Below are 22,733 nucleotides of genomic sequence, written 5' to 3'. Positions count from 1 at the left end.
GGGAAAACTCATTATGATTGGCTGGGCCTGGCTCCCTAGTGGGTGGTCCTATGCCCATCCATGGCTGTGCCCCTTGCCAAGTGATGTGAAATCCATAGATTAGGGCCTAATTAATTCATTTCAATAGACTGATTTCCTTATACGAACTGTAACTCAGTAAAATCGTTGAAATTGTAGCATGTTGCGTTTATATTTTTGTTCAGTATAGTTATGTCCTGATACCTGAGTGTTTCTTCAGTCTCTCACATTGTATTGAGGATATTATGGCACCTAAAGAAAAACAATATTTGGTGTTTTAACATTTGAAACGCTCTTCCAGCAGTCTTCACGGTAATGTGAAAAAGCGACACTGAATTTATGACCTAGATTTAAACAAGAAGCCCAGGAGCCAATCAGAGAACAGTGTAATTGTAGGCCTCTCCATATCCCGCCTCGTGCAGGTACTTCTCAATGTCCAGTGGCCCAGGCACTCGAAGAACTGGCCTATCGTTGGCACTCTTCTCTCCTGATTGAAGCTTCCGGACCACTTCAGCCAATGCAGGTCGCTCGTGTGGAGCGAACTGGCCACAGGACTTGATTATGGAATACCTGAAAAAGGTACAGTAGCTTTTGGAACCAATTTTAACTGGTTTTGTGGGGATCATTGTGGCCACTTCTATCACTGTCTAAGAACTAGTACTGTTATATGTTTTCTGTGGTATACTAGGTCATTATTAACGGATTATTACTTAATGTGGTCGCTTACAGTGAGTTAGAACAATTAGCGGGTCTCTTCTGAGTCTTTCCTCTCTGGAGGTATTGGAGAAGATCATTGGCCATGACTTTAGGGAATGGTGGGTCACCTACAAAGTGGAGGATTAAATGAGATTATTAGGGTGCGTGTACATGATAAACATTATATCCGTGGGATAACATTTGTGATGGTTGTAACAGTTTAACAGACCGGTAATGATAGATTATTTATTTAGAAAAGCATTTACCTAGTGTCACCATTTCATGGAGCAGGATACCAAAAGACCAGCTGTAAAAAAAAAAAGGATGGTTGGAGAGATCACTGTCAACGTTAAAAGTCTCATGACTTTTTCATATTATATGTCCAATCAGATTGGCGACCTACACGTCACTGCTTTGACTGACAAGTCTCCTTGCCAATACTTCTGGAGCCTGCCACTTCCTCGTCTCGGTGTTCTCCAGCTCTCCTGGAGTTCCTGCTTGTGTTTTCCTGCGGTATGCTGGACCCAATCCCCACAGTTTAGCTGTCAGGTCTCTGCCAACCAACACGCTCCGAGCTCCAACGTTGCCATGGATACAGCTCTGACCATGCAGGTATTCCTGAATGCACAAATAAAGAGGATGCTGTTTTACAATGGCTATGGGACATTCAAGCATGTAAAAGCCATTCCTACAGACAAATCAAGTAGGTCAAGGCCAGGAGTTTTTCCAAAACCCACGACTTGATGAGGTAAAACTATTGGCTCTACTTATAAATTAAAATGATATGCATGCATTAACCCTTTTACATCAGCAGTTGTCCCAAAGTGCTTACACAGTTCTGAATAAGAATGACGGAATCGTTAGATCGACATTTTCATAGCATATGCACTCAACTTGAACTATCATTTTCAATTGTAGACATACGGACAGAGATGGATGGAAAGGAGAGAGAGAGAGAGAGAAAGACCAACCAGAGCAGAAGCCACTTGTCCTCCCATGGTGAAGATGCGCTTCTCTGTGATGTCGTATGGGGACTCCCCGCCTGTGTCCTGCCAAGAAACAGCACTGTGAGTCTCCATTCTCACTATCACTAATGGTCATGTCCATATTCACTGTAGTCTAAATGATTACAGAGTGTTTGCGCAGCCTCTTGAGATCCACGTACAACTCGAATGTTCAGGCAAACCAGGCGACAATTCACGATTTACGTAAAGGTTGTGCAAGGCAGATCTCTGGCTAAGACCTAACACATCAGCATCATGGTCAGTATACTCCAGTCTGGAGCAAAACGTTTTGGTGAAACAATCTAGGCTACCTCTGCGTTTCACTCTGTTTAAAACAGTGTTCTCCCTATTGAACATCCCCAGCTATTTGGCAATGTAGGAGTACCCATAGAGTTATTTAGAGGACTCATCATGGATATAAGCCATTTTAGCATGGGCATTGCCATTGAGGGCTTCCACTGTGCTTCACCCATTTTAAAGTAGTCAACTGGGTGGGGATTTCTATGGGCGGTAGCCTCAATGGCGCTGCCCATGCGGTCATAGATATAAAGTTGAGCCCTCTATCCATCTTTATGGGAGTACCATACCTGTCGACACCTCCATAGGAACCCCAGCAGGTCCCTGTGCTCCAGTTCCTCCATCACGGTGATGAGGGGGGTACGTAGGGAGAGCACGCCTATCAGACCTGGCAGAAAGGGGTGGAGCCCCAGCTCAGACAGAAAGGAGGCAAAGCCCAGGAAGGACTGGCGCTCGCTGGCATCAGCTGTCTCTGGGGGAGAACAGGTGCATGTTGAGATTTACTACATTGCAGTTGGACTGCGTAGAATCACTGATCTACAAATGACCTAACATCCCTCATAACTACTCAATGTGTTATCAAGACTAGTGATTCTGTGCCTCCCTTTGCTCAAATGGATCCCCTCAAACACACTGAATGTGTTTGTGTATTTTTTCTCCTTCTATATCTGTCAGTAGGCTACTGAAGGGAAATGTAGTCATTTTTGTTATGGGTTGGCCTAGGTCTGTGGATTTGAATATCAATCAGATGTCATAGTTGACACCAAGACCAGGTAACATCCCCAACATTTCAGGTTTTATACTCATAAGCCTGAAGGTCTTACAATACACTGACTGTCAGTCTCTGGATGGGAGCGTCTATTTTATAACTCCAATGTATATCAAAGAATGTTACCTTTAAGTGTCCGTAGAATCACATCTCTGTTGTCCATCCTTGCCCGGCAGAGGGTGACAGAGTCATTCGGTTTGACAAAGAACAGGGGCAGCGGAGTGACTAGGTTGAAAGAGCCATGCTGCCTCTCTCTGGGCATCTCCGGTACTGCAGAAAAGGTGTCTGGGGCGTCACGCCAGGTCGGAGTGCCCATAGGTAACTCCTCATGCTCCAGTGGGTTCAGCTCAGGAGGAGCTGCAGGTGAACAGATGGGTATTACACATATCAAATGATATATATGAAATTCCTCAGACCTAGAGATGCAACTCATGCATTATAAAACAAAAATCAGTCTCTGCCTATGTACGCTTTTTAAAGTAGATAAATACACCATAATCCAGTAGGTAAATATATGCCAGGAGTTAGTCTAGTTTTGGCAAACATTTACATTAAAACAGTGGTGGAAAAAGTACCCAATGGTCATACTTGAGTATAAGTATAGATACCCTAATAGAAAGTTACTCAAATAAAAGTGAAAGTCACCCAGTAAAATAGTACTGAGTGAAAGTCAAAGTATTTGGTTTGAAATATACTTAAGTATCAAAAGTAAATGTAGTTGCTAAAATATAAGTACTAATAATAAATTAAAAAATCCTTATATTAAGCAAATGTCACATTCGTATGTAGAGACGGACCAAGGCGCAGCAGCGTATGTTGAGTTCCACATAATATTTTAATAGTGAAACTTAGCAACAACTAAACAATAAACTAACAACGAACCGTGACTAGAGGTGCTACGTGCACTAACTCAAAACACAGTAACTCAAACAATATCCCATAACCCACAGGTGGAAAAATGCAACTTAAATATGATCCCCAATTAGAGACCAACGATTACCAGCTGCCTCCAATTGGGAATCATACACAAACCCCAACATAGACAATTAAACCTAGAGCCCCACATAGAAATAATAAACTAGACTAATACCCCTAGTCACGCCCTGACCTCTCTACCATAGAAAATACAGGCTTTCTATGGTCAGGACGAGACAGCAAACCAGATGGCACATGTTTATTTTTATGGATGGACAGGGTCACACTCCAACACAATTTACAAACAAACATGTGTTTAGTAAGTCCACCAGATCAGCGGCAGTATGGATGACCAGGGATTTTCTCTTGATAAGTGTGCGAATTGGACCATCTTCTGTCCTGCTAAGCATTCAAAATGTAACGAGCACTTTTGGGTGTCAGGGAAAAATGTATGGAGTAAAAAGTGCATATACTTTTCTTTAGGAATATAGTCAAGTAAAAGTTGTCAAAAATATAAATAGTAAAGTACCGATACCCCAAAAAACAAATTAAGTAGTACTTTAAAGTATTTTTCCTTAAGTACTTTACACCACGGCATTAAGTCTAAAATAAACAATATGGCAATCATTGTGCTTTAGCAATTGACTAAGTATGTGCATTACAAAGTTTGTAAATGCTTACTACTGTATTTCTAGTGCAGAGTTAGTCTGGGATATCCCAGACCTAAGAGCATCATAACCCACTGGGCACAAACTGGTTGAATCAATTGTGACGTGGAATCTACTTGGACAATACATAGAATTTGAAAAAGTAATCAACGTAAACTGTTGTTTTGAGGGTGAAATTTCAACCACAGGATTATGTCATCATTGTGGCCCATTTTCAACACAGACAAACCTAAAATATGTTGAATTTGTACCTTTTGAAACAACGTCAGCTGTTCAACTATATTCATTATCATTTTTTTAAATCAATAGGCTAGGCAGCACCTCCTACTGGAGAGTTGATCTCCTATTCATTTCGGTCTCCCGTCCAGGGTTTTATCCAAGCCCAGCGTTTATTTTTTGTCAATGACTACTTCCAATGTGCTATCGTGAGAATGATTATTGAGAGATCCCTTAATAACTAAATATATTCACTGTTGCTATTTGTCATTCCAAAGAGTAGGTTTAACAGAGCAAATGAAATGTAGCCATACTTCATAAGTTAAATAGAGTGTCATCAATTACACTATTTAGGCCTATATAGCATTTGCAAAGTCATCAGCAGCTATTGTTTCAATTCAACCCAGTGTTCAACGACAAATAGACAATACATATAAGTCTAGGGTTTCAAGCTTTGAATTCAAATGTAATCTTCAAGTTAATCATGAATACGTTGGATTCACTTCTTCCATCTCAACCCAAAATCAAAGTTGAAGAATAGTGCATTTAAAGTTGAATTAGATTTAGTCCTGTTCTTTAACTCAGATTTTTGGTTGAGATGGAGATGTGGATCCAACGTATCAATGATGAATTTGTAGACAAACTGGATAGTTCCATCTGTTCCACTGACTTAGTCTGCCTTTTTAATTCCCGGTTTGTCTACAAATGAACAATCGATACTTTGGATTCACGTCTCCATCTCAACCAAAAATACAAGTTAAAAGACTGACTAAGTTGAATTGAACTTTAAATGCACTTTAAATCAAGTCTGATTTGATTTAGTCCTATTCTTTAACTTTGATTCTTGGTTGAGACGGAGAGGTGAATCCAACACATATCCATTTTGAATTAGAGCCAGACTAAATCGGTAGCGCAAAAGATACAGTACATATCCTTCAATTGTTTGATATTCAATTACATTTCGCAATACAGTAAATAGCCAATTAAATAGTTGACAAGTTAACAAATAATGTTACGACCTCTTAATGCTCGGCTATGAAAAGCCAAATGACATTTACTCCTGAGGTGCTGACCTTTTGCACCCTCTACGACCCCTGTGATTATTATTTGACCCATCTGGTCATCTATGAACGTTTGAACATCTTGAAGAACAATCTGGCCTTAATGGCCATGTACTCTTATAATCCCCACCTGGCACAGCCAGAAGAGGACTGGCCACCCCTCAGAGCCTGGTTCCTCTCTAGGTTTCTTCCTAGGTTCCTGCCTTTCTAGGGAGTTTTTCCTAGCCACCGTGCTTCTACATCTGCATTGCTTGCCGTTCCTGGTTTTAGGCTGGGTTTCTGTATAGCACTTTGTGACATCTGCTGATGTGAAAAAGGGCTTTATAAATACATTTGATTGATATGTTGGATTCACATCTCTAACTAAAGCAAACATTTAAAAAAGTTAAGGAATAGGGATTAAACCAGTGGCTCAGATGAAACTATGCAAGCTTTAGAAATTCTTTAAAATGCTGATATTTGGCTGCATTGTCAACCAAAACACAACTCAATATTACTTTTGCAATACACTAAATAGCCTATCTTACAAAGTAATGTAGCAGTATTTATTCAACCTTTTTAAAATGAGTAACACATCCATGGCCACATTTTGAAGTTAGCCTGCTGTAATTATAAATGTCTTCTTATGAAATGATAGAAAGTGCGCAAGTTCAAGATAGCATGCATTGCTCGCAGGTCTGTGGAGATCTATAATAATCTGGGAAGAATCTTGAGCAGCATTGATCACTCGCACTATTGTATTTGAATGTAATCTTAACTGCAATCCAGGTCATTTGGCTGTGCTGTTAGAGGAAGCACAGTGAAAAGACATTAAGTTGTTGTATAAATGCAAAATATCTGACATTGTATTCCCATTTTTAACTTTGTTCTGTTTTTAAACGGTTGAAAGCGCAGTGATCACACATTTAGATGACGACTAAACCCAAAAAAATCTGACACTGTTTTTCCATTGGAATTTGATCATGCTTTTAGATGGTTGAGAGCATAGTGATAACACATTGGGAATTCAACAAACTTTTGTCTTTTTGATTGGGTGAATAAAGCTTAATCTCATTGATCAACGTCTCAACCAAATATTACCCACATTTCCATGTTGAAATGATGCAACAGTGGCACAAGTTCTTGGGAGGAAAGTGTTCAGGGGAGGGTCCACTTCAGACAACAACCAAAAACTCCCAACAAATCATGAGTTTGGGTAGGAGGGGCTTAAAATGCCGGCGGGAATTGTGCACATGTTTAAAATAGGGCAGTAACGTTACCGGTGACGCGCATCCTGTTTCTGACTCATCCTCTCTGTCCCAACTGACAACACAACTTGTAAAGACGTATTGAGCTGGAGCGTCAATACATTGCCGGAAGCAACCCATCTGTCTAGAAAGACTTGTACAGAGTGGGAAGATACAAGTATGCTGACTCATCAGTCAAGCTCACTGGCATGACATCAATGTGCACAGCAACTTACCCTCAATGCCCTGTACGTTCTGTCTGGCACTTTGCCTCAGTGTGTGTGCGCTCAACCTTCGGGTGCTGTGTGGTCGGGCTAGGATTACGCTGGGTCGTCCGCGGATTCCCTTTCCAGGGCAGCACCTCATCAGGAGAACGATTAGCAGAGTGACCAGGAAGCTTGCAAGGAGCAGGATGGGCACGATGATGACTTCCTGTTTGTACACTGTGATCTCTGCGAGACGGAGAGCGAGAGAGGGAGACCAATGTCAGAGTTAGAGTATTACTACCGTTGGGCACTTTAACAAGGCACTTAACGTCTAACCTGCTACAGCTGACCCTGTGCTGGGAAAGGACAGCATTTCTGAATCACATTGGGCAACAAATAGAGTGAAAAAGAACCAAAGAAGTATAGAATGGAAATGGTTGAGGATGACTTTTCAATGCTATTCTTTATGTCTGTCTCCCTGAAATGGTGATCATTGTGTTCTGTAATGTCTATGTCAACACTATAGTACAAAGCAAGCAGGTGTGGTCTGGCATTTGTTTTGATAGTCAGAAACCTGAGTATGATACACTTGAAGTAGCAACAACAGTACATGCCAATACGAATGCACAGTATTAGTCAAAAGTTTGGACACACCTACCCATTCAAGGGTTTCGAAGAGTCTCAAATATAAAATCGATTTGGATTTCTTTAACACTTTTTTGGTTACTACATGATTCCATATGTGTTGTTTCATAGTGTTGATGTCTTCACTATTATTCTACAGTGTAGAAAATAGTAAAAAATAAAGAAAACCCCCTGGAATGAGTAGGTGTGTCCAAACCTTTGACTGGTACTGTATTTCAGACACATAATTACTGTTTGTCAGGGTGATTTAGTGCTCCTCATTCATATCATCTTATTTCGTAAGCTACTTACAATATCTACACTGCCTTCATTTAAAGGTCCAATGCAGTGTTTTTTTTTATCAAATCATTTCTGGGTAACAATTAAGCAACTTATTATGATTGTTTTCAATTTTAAAAATTGTCAAAAAGCAACAAAAATAGCTTCTTAGTAAAGAGCAATTTCTCAAGCAAGAATTTTGCTTGGACTGTCTAGGAATGGTCTGAGTGGCGAGGGGAGAGAGGTTTGGCAGAGAGATTTGGAACTCTCTTATTGGTCAATTGAATTATTTATCAACCTATTTTTCTAACCTGGTAGTGTGCAGATATATTGTTAAAGCACAGGAAAATCTAGTTTGACTGCACTGGGCCTTTTAAGTGCAACAGGAAATAGCATGCTGAAAAAGGTATAGATTGTGGTACAACGTGTTTGCTCCACACCGTGATTGATTGGCTAAGTCTACCTACAGTGTGCCGTCCCAAAGCAACTGGAATGCTTAAAGCCAACTGTTAAGAAATGAACAGTCTGTTTTTTTAAAAATTCATTCTTCTTGTTCCTTCAAATCTTCCGTAGAGCCTGAACTATCTTTCCCCTAAGCTGTGCTGCTCTGTAGACTGACGACGTAGCGGTCAATGCGGCAGACCCTGTGCTGTTCCCAGCCGTTCTTGTGTGCATGTTGGATACTGGGACAACAAATGCAACACATTTCTGTTTTCGCTGTATAACGGATCAACGGGAAAAATATGGCACAGTGTTTTAATAGGGCACGCAAGTGGAAAAGGAGTGTTTTTAATGGACAAATCTAGGTTGTGTCCTTTTATATTCGTTTGGTACCTAATAAAACCAGTGCCTCTAATCTATATTTCACAGGTCTGATGCCATCTTATGTAGCGTTTTATGTATCCTGATGCCATCTATGTAGCGTTTTATGTATCCTGATGCCATCTATGTAGCGTTTTATGTATCCTGATGCCATCTATGTAGCGTTTTATGTATCCTGATGCCATCTATGTAGCGTTTTATGTATCCTGGTGCCATCTATGTAGCGTTTTATGTATCCTGATGCCATCTATGTAGCGTTTATGTATCCTGATGCCATCTATGTAGCGTTTTATGTATCCTGATACCATCTATGTAGCGTTTTATGTATCCTGATGCCATCTATGTAGCGTTTTATGTATCCTGGCGCCATCTATGTAGCGTTTTATGTATCCTGATACCATCTATGTAGCGTTTATGTATCCTGATGCCATCTATGTAGCGTTTATGTATCCTGATGCCATCTATGTAGCGTTTTATGTATCCTGATGCCATCTATGTAGCGTTTTATGTATCCTGATGCCATCTATGTAGCGTTTTATGTATCCTGATGCCATCTATGTAGCGTTTTATGTATCCTGATGCCATCTATGTAGCGTTTTATGTATCCTGATGCCATCTATGTAGCGTTTTATGTATCCTGATGCCATCTATGTAGCGTTTTATGTATCCTGATGCCATCTATGTAGCGTTTTATGTATCCTGATGCCATCTATGTAGCGTTTTATGTATCCTGATGCCATCTATGTAGCGTTTTATGTATCCTGATGCCATCTATGTAGCATTTTATGTATCCTGATGCCATCTATGTAGCGTTTTATGTATCCTGATGCCATCTATGTAGCGTTTTATGTATCCTGATGCCATCTATGTAGCGTTTTATGTATCCTGATGCCATCTATGTAGCGTTTTATGTATCCTGATGCCATCTATGTAGCGTTTTATGTATCCTGATGCCATCTATGTAGCGTTTTATGTATCCTGATGCCATCTATGTAGCGTTTTATGTATCCTGATACCATCTATGTAGCGTTTTAGGTATCCTGATGCCATCTCTGTAGCGTTTTATGTATCCTGATGCCATCTATGTAGCGTTTTATGTATCCTGATACCATCTATGTAGCGTTTATGTATCCTGATGCCATCTATGTAGCGTTTTATGTATCCTGATGCCATCTATGTAGCGTTTTATGTATCCTGATGCCATCTATGTAGCGTTTTATGTATCCTGATGCCATCTATGTAGCGTTTTATGTATCCTGATACCATCTATGTAGCGTTTTATGTATCCTGATGCCATCTATGTAGCGTTTTATGTATCCTGATGCCATCTATGTAGCGTTTTATGTCAAATGCTTTCTAGACAGTTGAAGTGGCTCCACTATGTTGGTTGCAGCTCCTTTTGATTACAGATCTGTTTGGTAAAGGCTGGGAAAGGGAAGGCAGATTCAAATGGAATAAATATGGCACAAATGATCTTTACATGGCATGCCCCTTGCAATGTGTGTTTTGGTTAAAACACAAAGATCCTGTGTAAAAATTGACTGTGATGTTGATCATATGTCGGCACCAATAGAATCTCAGTAAATGGACAACCAGTTTGTGACAGAATGTTAAAGCCCACTTTTTACACTGGTGGGAAGATTAGCAAAACGCCCCAGAAATGTATCGGTGGGCAGCTAAATGTATCCTGGTTAAACATTTCCTTATTATTTCGAGAACATTGTCGATCGCATTGTTTCCCGACCCTTGTCCTACGAGTATCCCCATCATTACTGGAGGGCCAGTAGGAGGCACTCTTTCCTCTGGTCTAAAAAATATCCCAATGCCCCAGGGCAGGCATTGGGGACACTGCCCTGTGTAGGGTGCCGTCTTTCGGATGGGACGTTAAACGGGTGTCCTGACTCTCCGAGGTCATTAAAGATCCGGTGTCCTGGCTAAATTCCCAATCTGGCCCTCAAACCTTCACGGTCACCTAATAATCCCCAGTTTACAATAGGCTCATTCATCCCCCTCCTCTCCCCTGTAACTATTCCCCAGGTCATTGCTGTAAATGAGAATGTGTTCTCAGTCAACTTACCTGGTAAAATAACGGATAAATAAATAAATAAAAATGACACATTTTTGTTGTAACCCTGGACAAACACCTTATTGAGGGCTTGATGATTAGCTGACAAGTTGAATCAGGTGTGCTTGTCCAGGGATACAATACAAATGTGTGCTGTTGAGGATACTGGAGGACCAGGGCGGGGGTAACGCTGGTCTATCGGATCTAAAGAGTCCAAGTTCATGGTTCGTGTTTTTATGTCAATACCTTTGGCTTGGAGACCCAACAGCTAGTGGGTATAAGTTGTAGAAGGTGCAAGACAAGGCGACACAGGAGAAGCAGAGAAAAGGGATCATGATAGAGGAGCACTTACCACAGATGGTGTCCCCCGGTTGACACTGATTATCAGCATCAGAGTAGGACGACATCCTGAGGAGTGGGAGCGAGCAAACGCACAGATATCATCATTAGATTACCACCGGTCAGCAGCCTCATAAAGCCCTCAGCTGTAACGACACAGCAAGGAGTGTTCAACACCTTCTACTGTCACACAAGACACATAAAGACATCTGGAGTCCATTTTCTCCATCTCAAAGTTGATTCCACTGCATTTTTTTTCATTGTTTCACTCTGATCAAAGACTGGTTTAGACCTGGGACACCAGGGGTGTGCAAGTAATGATCAGGTAGAACAGAAAACCAGCAGGCTCCGGACCTCGTAGGGTAAGAGTTTAGGACCCCTGATCTAGGCTAATCAATGTCTACTTTAGGAAAAGGAAAAAGACTGTACAGTTGTACACTTGTCATACAATTTCCATGTCTTGCACTTTTCCCCCCCATCGATAACGATGACAATGTGAGTATTTTGAACGCTGGTACATGTTTTTGTTATTCTGTGTACATGTGTTTGGACTGCGCTAGTATTATTGATGTAATCTCAGCGAGATTGCTTTCTGAGTGAATAACCTAGATTAACTCTAGATATTGGAATCCCAAGTAACTATGGTATCTGGTTAGATCTGATGCTGAGGCAATTTAAGATACAGTAATGTGACTATGGCTACAGTATAATCACACTGACTGCACAATATGGCAAGGTTAGTGTTATACCACGCTTGGCATTTGGGATGTGTCCTAATCACGTAAAACCCTGGATGGGTTGGGCATGCCGGATGATGTAAAAAAAATCTTCCCATCGTGAAATAGTTCTGATTGTGACGTCATGTTATAAAACATTTCACAACGTCAAAATGTTCCCGGTCAATAATTGCACGCGTGTCTGTGTGGGGGGCTGAGCTCGTGCAGATGTTTCTCACACGCCCTCGCCCTTGATTTAGCTAGCTAGCATAATTAGAAAGAGATGCGCGTGCAAATATTGAAGCGGGAACATTTTCACGCTGGGAGAAATTTTTACAGCATCATGTCACAATCAGAACACGATCAGAACGATCGTGAAACTACTTCACGCTGGGAAGATATTTTACATGACACCGGGGCATTGGTGCCGCATCATTGGTGGTATTTAGGCCTGTGTACAGTATGTTACATTCAACGACACACTTTATAAGTGTCATCACACAGTCTGACTTTAATTGGTCACTTTTCATTCTCTGATGACACCGCTGTTTGAAGTTAATCTCCATATGATTTGGGCATGACATTTGAAAAATGCTATGACAGACTGGCTGGCTGACTGACTAGTATTCTCCAATGGAATCGTTGATAACCTCTTCCTACCAACAGTGGAAGTGGACAGAATATTGTTGTTCAAATTTAGTAGGCAGGTTCAGGGCAGGTCAATGGGACAAGTCATTATTAGGGGCTATAGTAGGAAGAGACTGTGTGTATCTGAAATGGCACCCTATGCCCTATATAGTGCCCTACTTTTGACCAGAGCCCTATGGGCCCCACTACATAGTGAATAGGGTGACATTTCAGAAGCATCCCCTGTTTTTCATTTGTCACCACAGAGATGAAACAACAACCGGTCGTATGGAACAGGTAGAGGTCCCGTTGACAGTTCCCTGGACATTTGCTTCTTAGATGGAACTACAGTTGGAGTCAACTTGAGACGACAGAGATCGGGACAATTCTCTTTCGTCTTACTTGAGGATAGATTGGCTGCTGTGCAATTGTAAAATGTAAATGTTCAAAGTGGCAAAATTGATCACACCGTCACCAGAAAGAACCAGTTGCGTTGTCTATGCAGTCATATTTAGTGTTATAATACTATAATAACATCCTTTACTCACAACATGGCCGCCTAGCTTGGGGGACCTGTATTTACTCAACAATGTTATGTCATTGTCTTGCCAACTTTCTCATACAAGGCAACAAGTTGACTGTGGTAGAAAACGAATTGGTTAGCCATGCTATGACCTTCTCACCTTACTTTATTTCAGGTCACAACCTGTCTAGATGAAGGATAAATCAAAGGAAAAGTGATAAACTCAACACTTGAAAGTCACCCGACTCTACTACCGTCTACCTGGATGTGGTTCAACCAAATTATATATAGGCTTAGGGTGTGTTTTGTTTTGTCACCTATTTCTGTCACTGTCCTCGGGTAACAATAATGAGTCGCGGTCACAGTACACTCCTCCACATAGTGTTGTTAGGGAGCACATTCTGACAGCATTTCTGCGTTTTCCCTCCCTCACCCCTTTACAAGTATGTGTGTCACTCAACCGGCCTGGCTGCATTTCTCTTTGACATGCATTTCTCACACACAACCCATACACAGCACATAATACAAAACATTACACTTGTACGTTTCAATATATTGGACCTTGTATTTTAGCCGACAATGTATTTGAACCGTAACGGCACATTTCTTCACAAATTGTATCGTGTCAACCTACGTGGCATGCTCCCTGTGTAAGGCTGAATCTCATTTATTGTGTAATGGTATTATGTCCTCAGCATCCAAAGCTCCTCATAAGAAGCAGTAGAATACTCACGTTTGATATTAGCTCCTCATAAGAAGCAGTAGTATAATCACGTTTGATATTAGCTCCTCATAAGAAGCAGTAGTATAATCACGTTTGATATTAGCTCCTCATAAGAAGCAGTAGTATAATCACGTTTGATATTAGCTCCTCATGTAGTATAATACGTTTTATTAGTCCTCATAAGAAGCAGTAGTATAATCACGTTTGATATTAGCTCCTCATAAGAAAAGCTCCTCATAAGAAGCAGTAGTATAATCACGTTTGATATTAGCTCCTCATAAGAAGCAGTAGTATAATCACGTTTGATATTAGCTCCTCATAAGAAGCAGTAGTATAATCACGTTTGATATTAGCTCCTCATAAGAAGCAGTAGTATACTCACGTTTGATATTAGCTCCTCATAAGAAGCAGTAGTATAATCACGTTTGATATTAGCTCCTCATAAGAAGCAGTAGTATAATCACGTTTGATATTAGCTCCTCATAAGAAGCAGTAGTATACTCACGTTTGATGTTAACAATGGTCTATTATAATCCCCATGTGATAAATCCAGTTTGTGATATTTGCCATCTCCCACTTTCCCAGCCTCTCTGTCAATCTCGCTCTTCTGTTGTTGTGTGTTTCTTTCCTCATGTCTCTCTGCTTTGTAATTCTCACAGGTTAGCCCTGCCCTTTGCTGCACCTTTTCCTCCTCAACCTCATCACCTCTTCACGGTGAGTTCTGTTTATAGACTTTTGGTGTGTGTGTGTGTGTGTGTGTGTCCTTTAATTGTGTAAAGTGCTACGGTGTGTGGGTTTGCAATGCCCTCGCAACTATTTTAGTCTCCTCCTAATCACCGGTGTCCATCAAAGGTGTTGTCGATTCACGGTGCCTCCCAAGTGGCCACTCAACACCTGCGATTTCCATTACTTTTCTACAAAGTGAAACTGCACGATCCACCCCTATCAACAGTCACAGGCACTGAGGGCGTTGGGGAAGCAACTTAGGTGGTATTAGGCTTTTGGTGCACTGTCACTGTAGCTCATGAATGAGGCAATAGAAGTTTGCCCTGCCTTACAGTGGTATGGTACTGTATACAGGGTGAGTGGCTTTGCAATGGCATGTTGGGGTTTCTTTTGTGTTTTGTAATCACTCGTCAGTTTTCCAACACCATCGGAAAAACACCCATGGGAACTGCTTGCTGTCCATCTGTTAACTCTTAAAGTAACTGTCCAGTGTTTGCAGATTTCTATGAAATATGACTACTAATTAAAATATCAGTGAAATAGTTTTCTTTCCAAAACATGTTAATTATGTATGTTAAAAAAAGCAGCTTTTCTGTGTTAATGGTGTCGGCGTATTCGTCATAAAAAATATAGTGTCTTTCCCCTTTTACCTGCTGTACCTCTATTCTAATTAACAGGTGCTCAAAGTCTTAGGGGGTTGCCCCAGGCAACAGGGTGGGTACGCCATTAGCCCATCTAATGATCGAGGGAGAGAGCGGGATAGAGAGAGGGGAGGTTAGGGATGTGTGAGGTATCTGTTAGTTCACACGCACTGCTTACCGGGACAGAGGTGGGCAATCCGAGTGGTGGGGAGATCTGCTGCAAGGGCTCGCTTACACTGTGTGAGAATGTGTGTGTGTGTGTGTGTGAGAGAGTTTTTCTCTGTGTGTGTGTCTCTGGTGTGTGTGCATGCGCACACTCTCCGGCGCGGGCGCAGAGCTGGAAATGCTGAGACAGACAGCTGGTTTATTTTTGGGTCAGTGACAGTGTGTCAATGGCCGCAGATGCGTCGGAAAGGAAGGCTCTGAGATACCAACAGACCCTGGTCAGTTCTTTCTCCCACGCTCTCTTCTCTCTCTCTCTCTCTCTCTCTCTCTCTCTCTCTCTCTCTCTCTCACTACCTATCTCTTATCTTTTTCCATTTGCTCTCATATTGCGTTTCGCAGCAGCAGACTATCTCTCTGACTTTATCTCTATGATTTTATCTCTATATCTCTGACTTTAATCTTGCACAATCTCTTGCATGACATATCGGGTCGTCTCTGCTCTTTATGGTCTGTGCATAGGGAGCATGGACACTCACACACACGGAGACCTCTTAGCAGGTCCGTGACTGTGGCAACAGGTGTCTGTGTGTCCGAGGACCCCACACCTTCAGTCTCCGTCAGGGTCTTGACTCTCTCTCTCTCTCTCTCTCTTTCTGTCTGGCTCTCTCTCTCTCTCTCTCTCTCTCTCTCTCTCTCTTTCTCTCTCTTTCTCGCTTTCTCAGCAACCTGTTTATTATCCTCTCCACCTTTAATTCCTTTCATTTATTACCAACAAGCATAATGCATTATTACGTAGAAATAGATTGCTGTTCAACGACCTCCTTGTAAGTGCCTCTCCATGCTCTCTGATAGACCTGGGAGGAATGTGTTTGTGGGATTTCATCCATGGAGATAAATCTAGGTTTACAGCAGTGTGGTGTGGGAAGGAGGTAACCTGACCGTGCATGTGGAATATATTTGTTAATCTCCGCTCGTCACGTAGTCTAAGATGACCCCGGGGTCCAGAGTGTTCCAAAACATCTGGAGGGACTTAAACCATTAGACTTTCAGTATGTTTTTTTTTTTTTTGGGGGGGATTTGTAAGAAACACCCGCTAGAAATTGGTGTGGCGTATTGTATTTAACAGGGTAGTACTATACCATGGGCCTTTGGCTAAGGTCATAGGCTGTTAGCCTGTCTGTCCACATGCTGATGGTTGTGTGTGTGTGTGTGTGTGTGTGCCCACCAGTGTACGCATGTACTGCATGACCTGTGTGTGTTAGTACAGGCCATGTGGACTGTGATAACCGTGTGTTTACACTGTCGCCCAGGGAGCCGGGCTATATTGAGAAGTGTCACTTTTTTTGAGCGGGAGTTTGTTTCTGTTCTCTTTGTCATTGTGCTGTGGAGGATCAAGAAATGAGATCACAAGGGGGCCTCCCGTTCCAATTGAACTAGATGCCATTGCCAGGCACAATAGCGAGTTATGCGGAGAGTTGTTGACAGACGTGCGGAGAATGTGCGTGGTTAATACTCCGTAAGACTGGAGGATATTTTCGAAGACCTTCGTGTGTATTACATTTGACTTTATATGATATAAGAGTGGGGACACACGACACTGTCCAACCTTCCCCGTCATGTGACCTATTGCTGTAGATGTCATGTGTCTTTAGGACAAACGGACTAGCAGATGGGCGGACCTGCATATCGGCAGAGGAAAGCAGACTGGTAGGCAGGCAGACAGCGCAGGTTAGGAAAGTAGATGGGTAGATTCGTATTTGTTACTAATACTATTGCTACTACAGTGGCCTCTTATGTTTGTCTCTTCTGCTGCCATTGGGTTGTCACTTGAGGACATGCAATACTGTGGATACAGTTAAGGGTATTGTCAGGCCCGCTAACCGTGATTTACTCTTAACAGGACCGTTATGAGTTTGATCTATCCAAGCGATCAGTAACAGCCTGACGCTGTTACAGAACACTCCTTCTGGGGCGTCTTCATCTATTCTCATGTTGTTATCTCTGATTTTCATCCACTCTACCATCCACCTCACAGGTGTGTCCAGGGACTGGTCTTCCTTGTGAGAGGTACAAAAAGAGCTGGTATGAGGATTACGAGCAGATGCCTTCCTTGAGGCGAAATCTGTTTTGCAGTGAGTTGATCAAATCTGACACTGGCGTTGTGTCGATTTCTCTCTGTATATTTTGTCATAAACACGCTCGCTTTCCACTTGACGAACATGCTCAGGTGTCGCGGTCCGCCCACACCAACCAAACTCCCCCTGCAGAAGTCCTTGCGGGCCAGCGGGACGGACAGACAGGCGGATAGTGAGAGGTCGAGAGGGAGTAAGAGGTGTGTAGCGGTGAACGTTGGGCCAGCGGGACGGACAGACAGGCGGATAGTGAGAGATCGAGAGGGAGTAAGAGGTGTGTAGCGGTGAACGTTGGGCCAGTGGGACGGACAGACAGGCGGATAGTGAGAGGTCGAGAGGGAGTAAGAGGTGTGTAGCGGTGAACGTTGGGCCAGCGGGACGGACAGACAGGCGGATAGTGAGAGATCGAGAGGGAGTAAGAGGTGTGTAGCGGTGAACGTTGGGCCAGCGGGACGGACAGACAGGTGGATAGTGAGAGGTCGAGAGGGAGTAAGAGGTGTGAGCGGTGACACGTTGGGCCAGTGGGACGGACAGACAGGCGGATAGTGAGAGGTCGAGAGGGAGTAAGAGGTGTGTAGCGGTGAACGTTGGGGGCAGGTGGATAGGGACGGACAGACAGGCGGATAGTGAGAGTGGGTCAGACAGGCGGAGTGGAGTAAGAGGTGTGTAGCGGTGAACGTTGGGCCAGCGGGACGGACAGACAGGCGGATAGTGAGAGATCGAGAGGGAGTAAGAGGTGTGTAGCGGTGAACGTTGGGCCAGTGGGACGGACAGACAGGCGGATAGTGAGCGGTGAAGGGCCAGTCAGACAGGCGGATAGTGAGAGGTCGAGAGGGAGTAAGAGGTGTGTAGCGGTGAACGTTGGGCCAGCGGGACGGACAGACAGGCGGATAGTGAGAGATCGAGAGGGAGTAAGAGGTGTGTGGGACGGACAGACAGGCGGTGAGAGGTCGTTGGGTCACGTTGGGCCAGGGACGGACAGACACGGATAGTGAGAGACAGGTGGATCAGAGGGACGGACAGACAGGTGAGAGGTCGAGAGGGAGTAAGAGGTGTGTAGCGGTGAACGTTGGGCCAGCGGGACGGACAGACAGGCAGATAGTGAGGGGTCGAGAGGGAGTAAGAGGTGTGTAGCGGTGAACGTTGGGTCCCACCGGTGCTAAATATAACTCCCAGGGTAGAGTTACACCCGGTGAGAAAGGGGGGAGAGAGGGAACGTGTGTACGAGGTGCATGATGTGTAGAGGCAGTAGAGCGCGAGAGGGGAGGAGAAATCTGGAGAAAGAGGGGGATTACACGGACTGGCAGAGGTAGGGAAAGGCAGAGGATGACTGAAATAGACTGATGGAGGGCAGCAACGTGATGGTATGTGATAAAACGGGTAGATCAGGCGCACGCGTATCATTTCACATTTGAATGGGTTGACTGCTCAAAAATGCTGAACGTTTAAATCAACCAGCTTGTTGATAAGGTGTTGATACAGGCACTTTACAAGACTAATCTGACACAATGTATAGGCAAGCAAATTGATGGTGAGGTTAACCATTTTGTAATAATATTACAATGCTTCCAAAACCTTTAGCATATGACCTGTTGTGTAGTATATTAGCAGAAAAATAAGTAAGTACTATAGTATATTGTGTAGAATAGCCATATGATAGGCATGCATTACATCCATTGACCAGTTAGTTGATACCATGACTGTCCGGAGTGAGATCCAGTTAGATGCTAGTTAAGCAAATGCCTGGTAAATGTTTGAATATTTCTCTGTGTTTACTAGACATATATTTGGTGAAGTCTTTAAGATTCCAATTGACATCAGAGAGATTTGCCTTCCTGTCCCTGTGGTTTGCCAAGATGTTGTGTTACCAGAGGTATATCCTGAATGTGAGAGAAGGCCTCGAGTTTGTGCAGAAACCACGAGGCAAAAGAGAAAGGAGTGGGTCTTTCAGTACGCCTCTCCTCATCGCGAATCTGTAGGGGGAGAATTTCCTCAAGTTCCCCCAGATTAAATTTTTTTTTTAAAGAAAAGAAAACCGTATGGAATTACTTGGAATAAAAACAAATGTTTATATAAAACATTATTAGACATTTAAAAAAATGATCTCCAGTATTTACATTATTATGTTTTGAGTGTGGTGTGTAGAGGATTTCCACTCATTTGCAGGCTGGTGTTTCAGCTATTTGCCAGGGGTGAGTTGGTAGAGAGAGGTTTCCTCTTCCTTGGTATAGTAGAACTAGTGCCATGACAAGCCGTTACTGCTGCACTACAGGGGACTGAAAGTATTTCAGACTCCTTTTCCCGGAGGCTAGTATTTCCCAACAGATCCATGACTACAGCTATATGGATTTTGTGGACACGTCTCTTATAAGCCTGCTACTGATTTGATAACTGTGTTGAATTCAGCCATTCAAATCCAACAGCACACTGTTATAAAACATCCACGGTCAGTAAATCCTGTCCACAGAATCGGCAGACAACAGCTGGCAAAGTGCCCACATGAACAGAAATACTACAGTTTACTATAGAATACTACAGGACTTACTGTAGTAAACTGTAGAATACTATACTACACACTGTTGGATCCGTCAATCGTGATGTGCTTACTATATAATTGTGTAGTATACTGTAGAATACTACATTACACCCTGTTATATCCCTTGATCGTGTAGTGTTTACTATAGAATGTTGTAGTATACTATAGTAAATGCTACAATATTATCCACAACAACAAAAAACACTGTAGTAAATACTACATTAATGTCCGCAAAAACACTACACTTGTTTAACTATAGGAAATTCTACAGTATTTAACTCTGCCCATTCCCCTTCCCCATATCGCAATTTGTGCCACCCAGAAGTGAGAAACTTACATGCCAATTATAGACCATATATTGTGTTCCCTACAGGTTATAGAAAAGAGCAGAAGCTCTGAACTATCCGTTCAGACCCCAGCCCTACATACCTACCTACATGTTATGGAAAATTTGCTCTTTTGGTATTTCTCAGTAGATTTCCTGAAGGAGACTCTACTTCTATGACAAAGATAATAAAAAATAAACACTATAGTAATGTCTGCAAAATCACTACAGTAAATACTACAGTAACGAAAACACTACAATAAATACTGCAGTATAGTATTGCCAGCAAAAATACTACAGTAAATACTACCGTTCTTTTACTACAGTATTAATACTAAAGTGAACTGTAAATATGACAGTAAAGTCAGCAAAAACACTACAGTAAATATTAGTGTTTTTACCATATTATAAACTGGGTGATTCAAGCCCTGAATGCTGATTGGCTGAAAGCCGGGATATATCAGACTGTATACCACAGTAATGAAAAAACATTACTTTTTACTGTTCTAATTACATTGGTAACCAGTTTTTAACAGCAATAAGGCACCTCGGGGGTTTGTGGAATATTGGCCATATACCACACCACGTTGTGCCTTATTGCTTCAGTATACTATAGTATTTTTTTTATGTGGGTGTTGATTAAAGAAAATCCCCACATATTCTGTCTGGCTCAATGTACACTGAATAAAAATATAAACGTCTTGGTTTCATAAGCTGAAATACAAGATTCCCCAAATATTACATTGACACAAAAAGCTTATTGCGCTTCAATTTGGTGCAGATTGTAACGGCGTTCGTCTGTTGAAAGAGGAGCGGACCAAAATGCAGCGTGGTGGTTACTCATGTTCTTTAATGAAAATGAACAAACGAACAATACAAAACAACAAACATAACGCGAAAACCTATACAGCCTATGTGGTGACAACTAACACAGAGACAGGAACAATCACCCACGAAATTCTCAAAGAATATGGCTGACTAAATATGGTTCCCAATCAGAGACAACAATAATCACCTGACTCTGATTGAGAACCGCCTCAGGCAGCCATAGACTATTCTAGACACCCCACAAAACCCCAAGACAAAAAGGCACCACAATAACCCATGTCACACCCTGGCCTGACCAAATAAATGAAGACAAACATAATATACTTCGACCAGGACGTGACACAGATATTGAATTACATCTCTCGTAGTGAGCATTTCTTCTTTACCCCTTTGCCAAGATAATCCATCCTTCTGACAGGTGTGGCATATCACGAAGCTTGATTAAACAGCATGATCATTACACAGGTGCAGCTTGTATTGGGGACAATAAAGGCCACTCTAAAATGTGCAGTTATGTCAGACAACACAATGCCACATATGTCTCAAGTCCTGAGCGAGCATGCAATTGGCATGCTGACTGCAGGATTGTCCACCAGACCTGTTGCCAGAAAATGTCATGTTAATTTCTGTACCATAAGCAGCCTGGTTTGCTGATGTCAACGTTGTGAACAGAGTGCCCCATGGTGGCAGTGGGGTTATGGTATGGACAGGCATACACTACGGACAACAAATATATGTGCATTTTATCAATGGCAATTTGAATGCACAGAGATATCGTGACAAGATCCTGAGTCCCATTTTCACGCCATTCATCCTCTACCATCACCTCACTTAAAAAAAATAGAAAAGTATTTGTGACCAACAGATGCATATCTGTATTCCAAGTCATGTGAAATCCGTAGATTAGGGCCTAATAAATGTATTTCAGTTGACTGATTTCCTTATATGAACTGTAACTCAGTTAAAATCTTTAAAATGGTTGATTGTTGCATTTATATTTTTGTTCAGTGTGTATAATAGTGCCTATTTTCCTCAACATGTTGGTAACCAGTAAGAGGTTTGTTGGACACTGAGAGCTGATACAGGTATGACACTTATCGTCAATGCATCCCATGGTAAGCCGAGCTGTGACATGTCTGGTCCAATGGAAGTCATGGCGTGTGTGCAGCTCATGTACGTGTTGGTGATTTTATTTGGTACACATATCCATGTGTATGACTGACGTACAGTACTCTTTCTAGGACCCACAGAGACAGACTTGTACATGCACACTAAATTACGAGGTGTTGAAAGGTTATTGAAAGGCAGCCCAAAGCGTAAATGGGGTGCCAGGTAGCCCAGTGGTTAGGTTGCTGGATCGAATACCCGAGCTGACAAGGTAAAAATCTGTCTTTCTGCCCCTGAGTTAACCCACTGTTCCCCGGGCGCCGGAGACGTAGATGACGATTAAGGCAGCTCCCCTGCACCTCTCTGATTCAGAGGGGTTGGGTTAAATGTGGAAGACACATTTCAGTTGAAATATTCAGTTGTACAACTGACGAGGAATCCCCCTTTCCCTAAATGCTAGGCCTGACTGATTCCTAGT

General features: G+C 42.3%; 1 protein-coding gene across 3 annotated transcripts in view; it reads left to right on the top strand.

Annotated features, from left to right (window-relative positions):
* Window positions 1-1,108: 1,108 nt before the first annotated feature.
* LOC112264830 (chloride channel protein 1) overlaps window positions 1,109-22,733 on the top strand; it is a 45,809-nt gene continuing 24,184 nt past the window's right edge. For 2 of the 3 annotated variants that reach the window (XM_042295634.1, XM_042295633.1), the window contains exons 1-2: window positions 1,109-1,781; window positions 14,455-14,509. In XM_042295634.1, the coding sequence (XP_042151568.1) occupies window positions 1,651-1,781; window positions 14,455-14,509 (186 nt within the window). In that variant the 5' untranslated portion in view covers window positions 1,109-1,650. Of the gene's footprint in view, window positions 1,782-14,454; window positions 14,510-15,500; window positions 15,606-22,733 lie in introns of those variants that run through there. The other variant, XM_042295635.1, reaches the window with a different exon arrangement.

The sequence above is a fragment of the Oncorhynchus tshawytscha genome, linkage group LG13, assembly GCF_018296145.1.
Source record: "Oncorhynchus tshawytscha isolate Ot180627B linkage group LG13, Otsh_v2.0, whole genome shotgun sequence".
NCBI lineage: Eukaryota > Metazoa > Chordata > Actinopteri > Salmoniformes > Salmonidae > Oncorhynchus > Oncorhynchus tshawytscha.
Note: the sequence above shows the minus strand (reverse complement) of the source record. Positions and strands in the feature narration are given on the sequence as shown.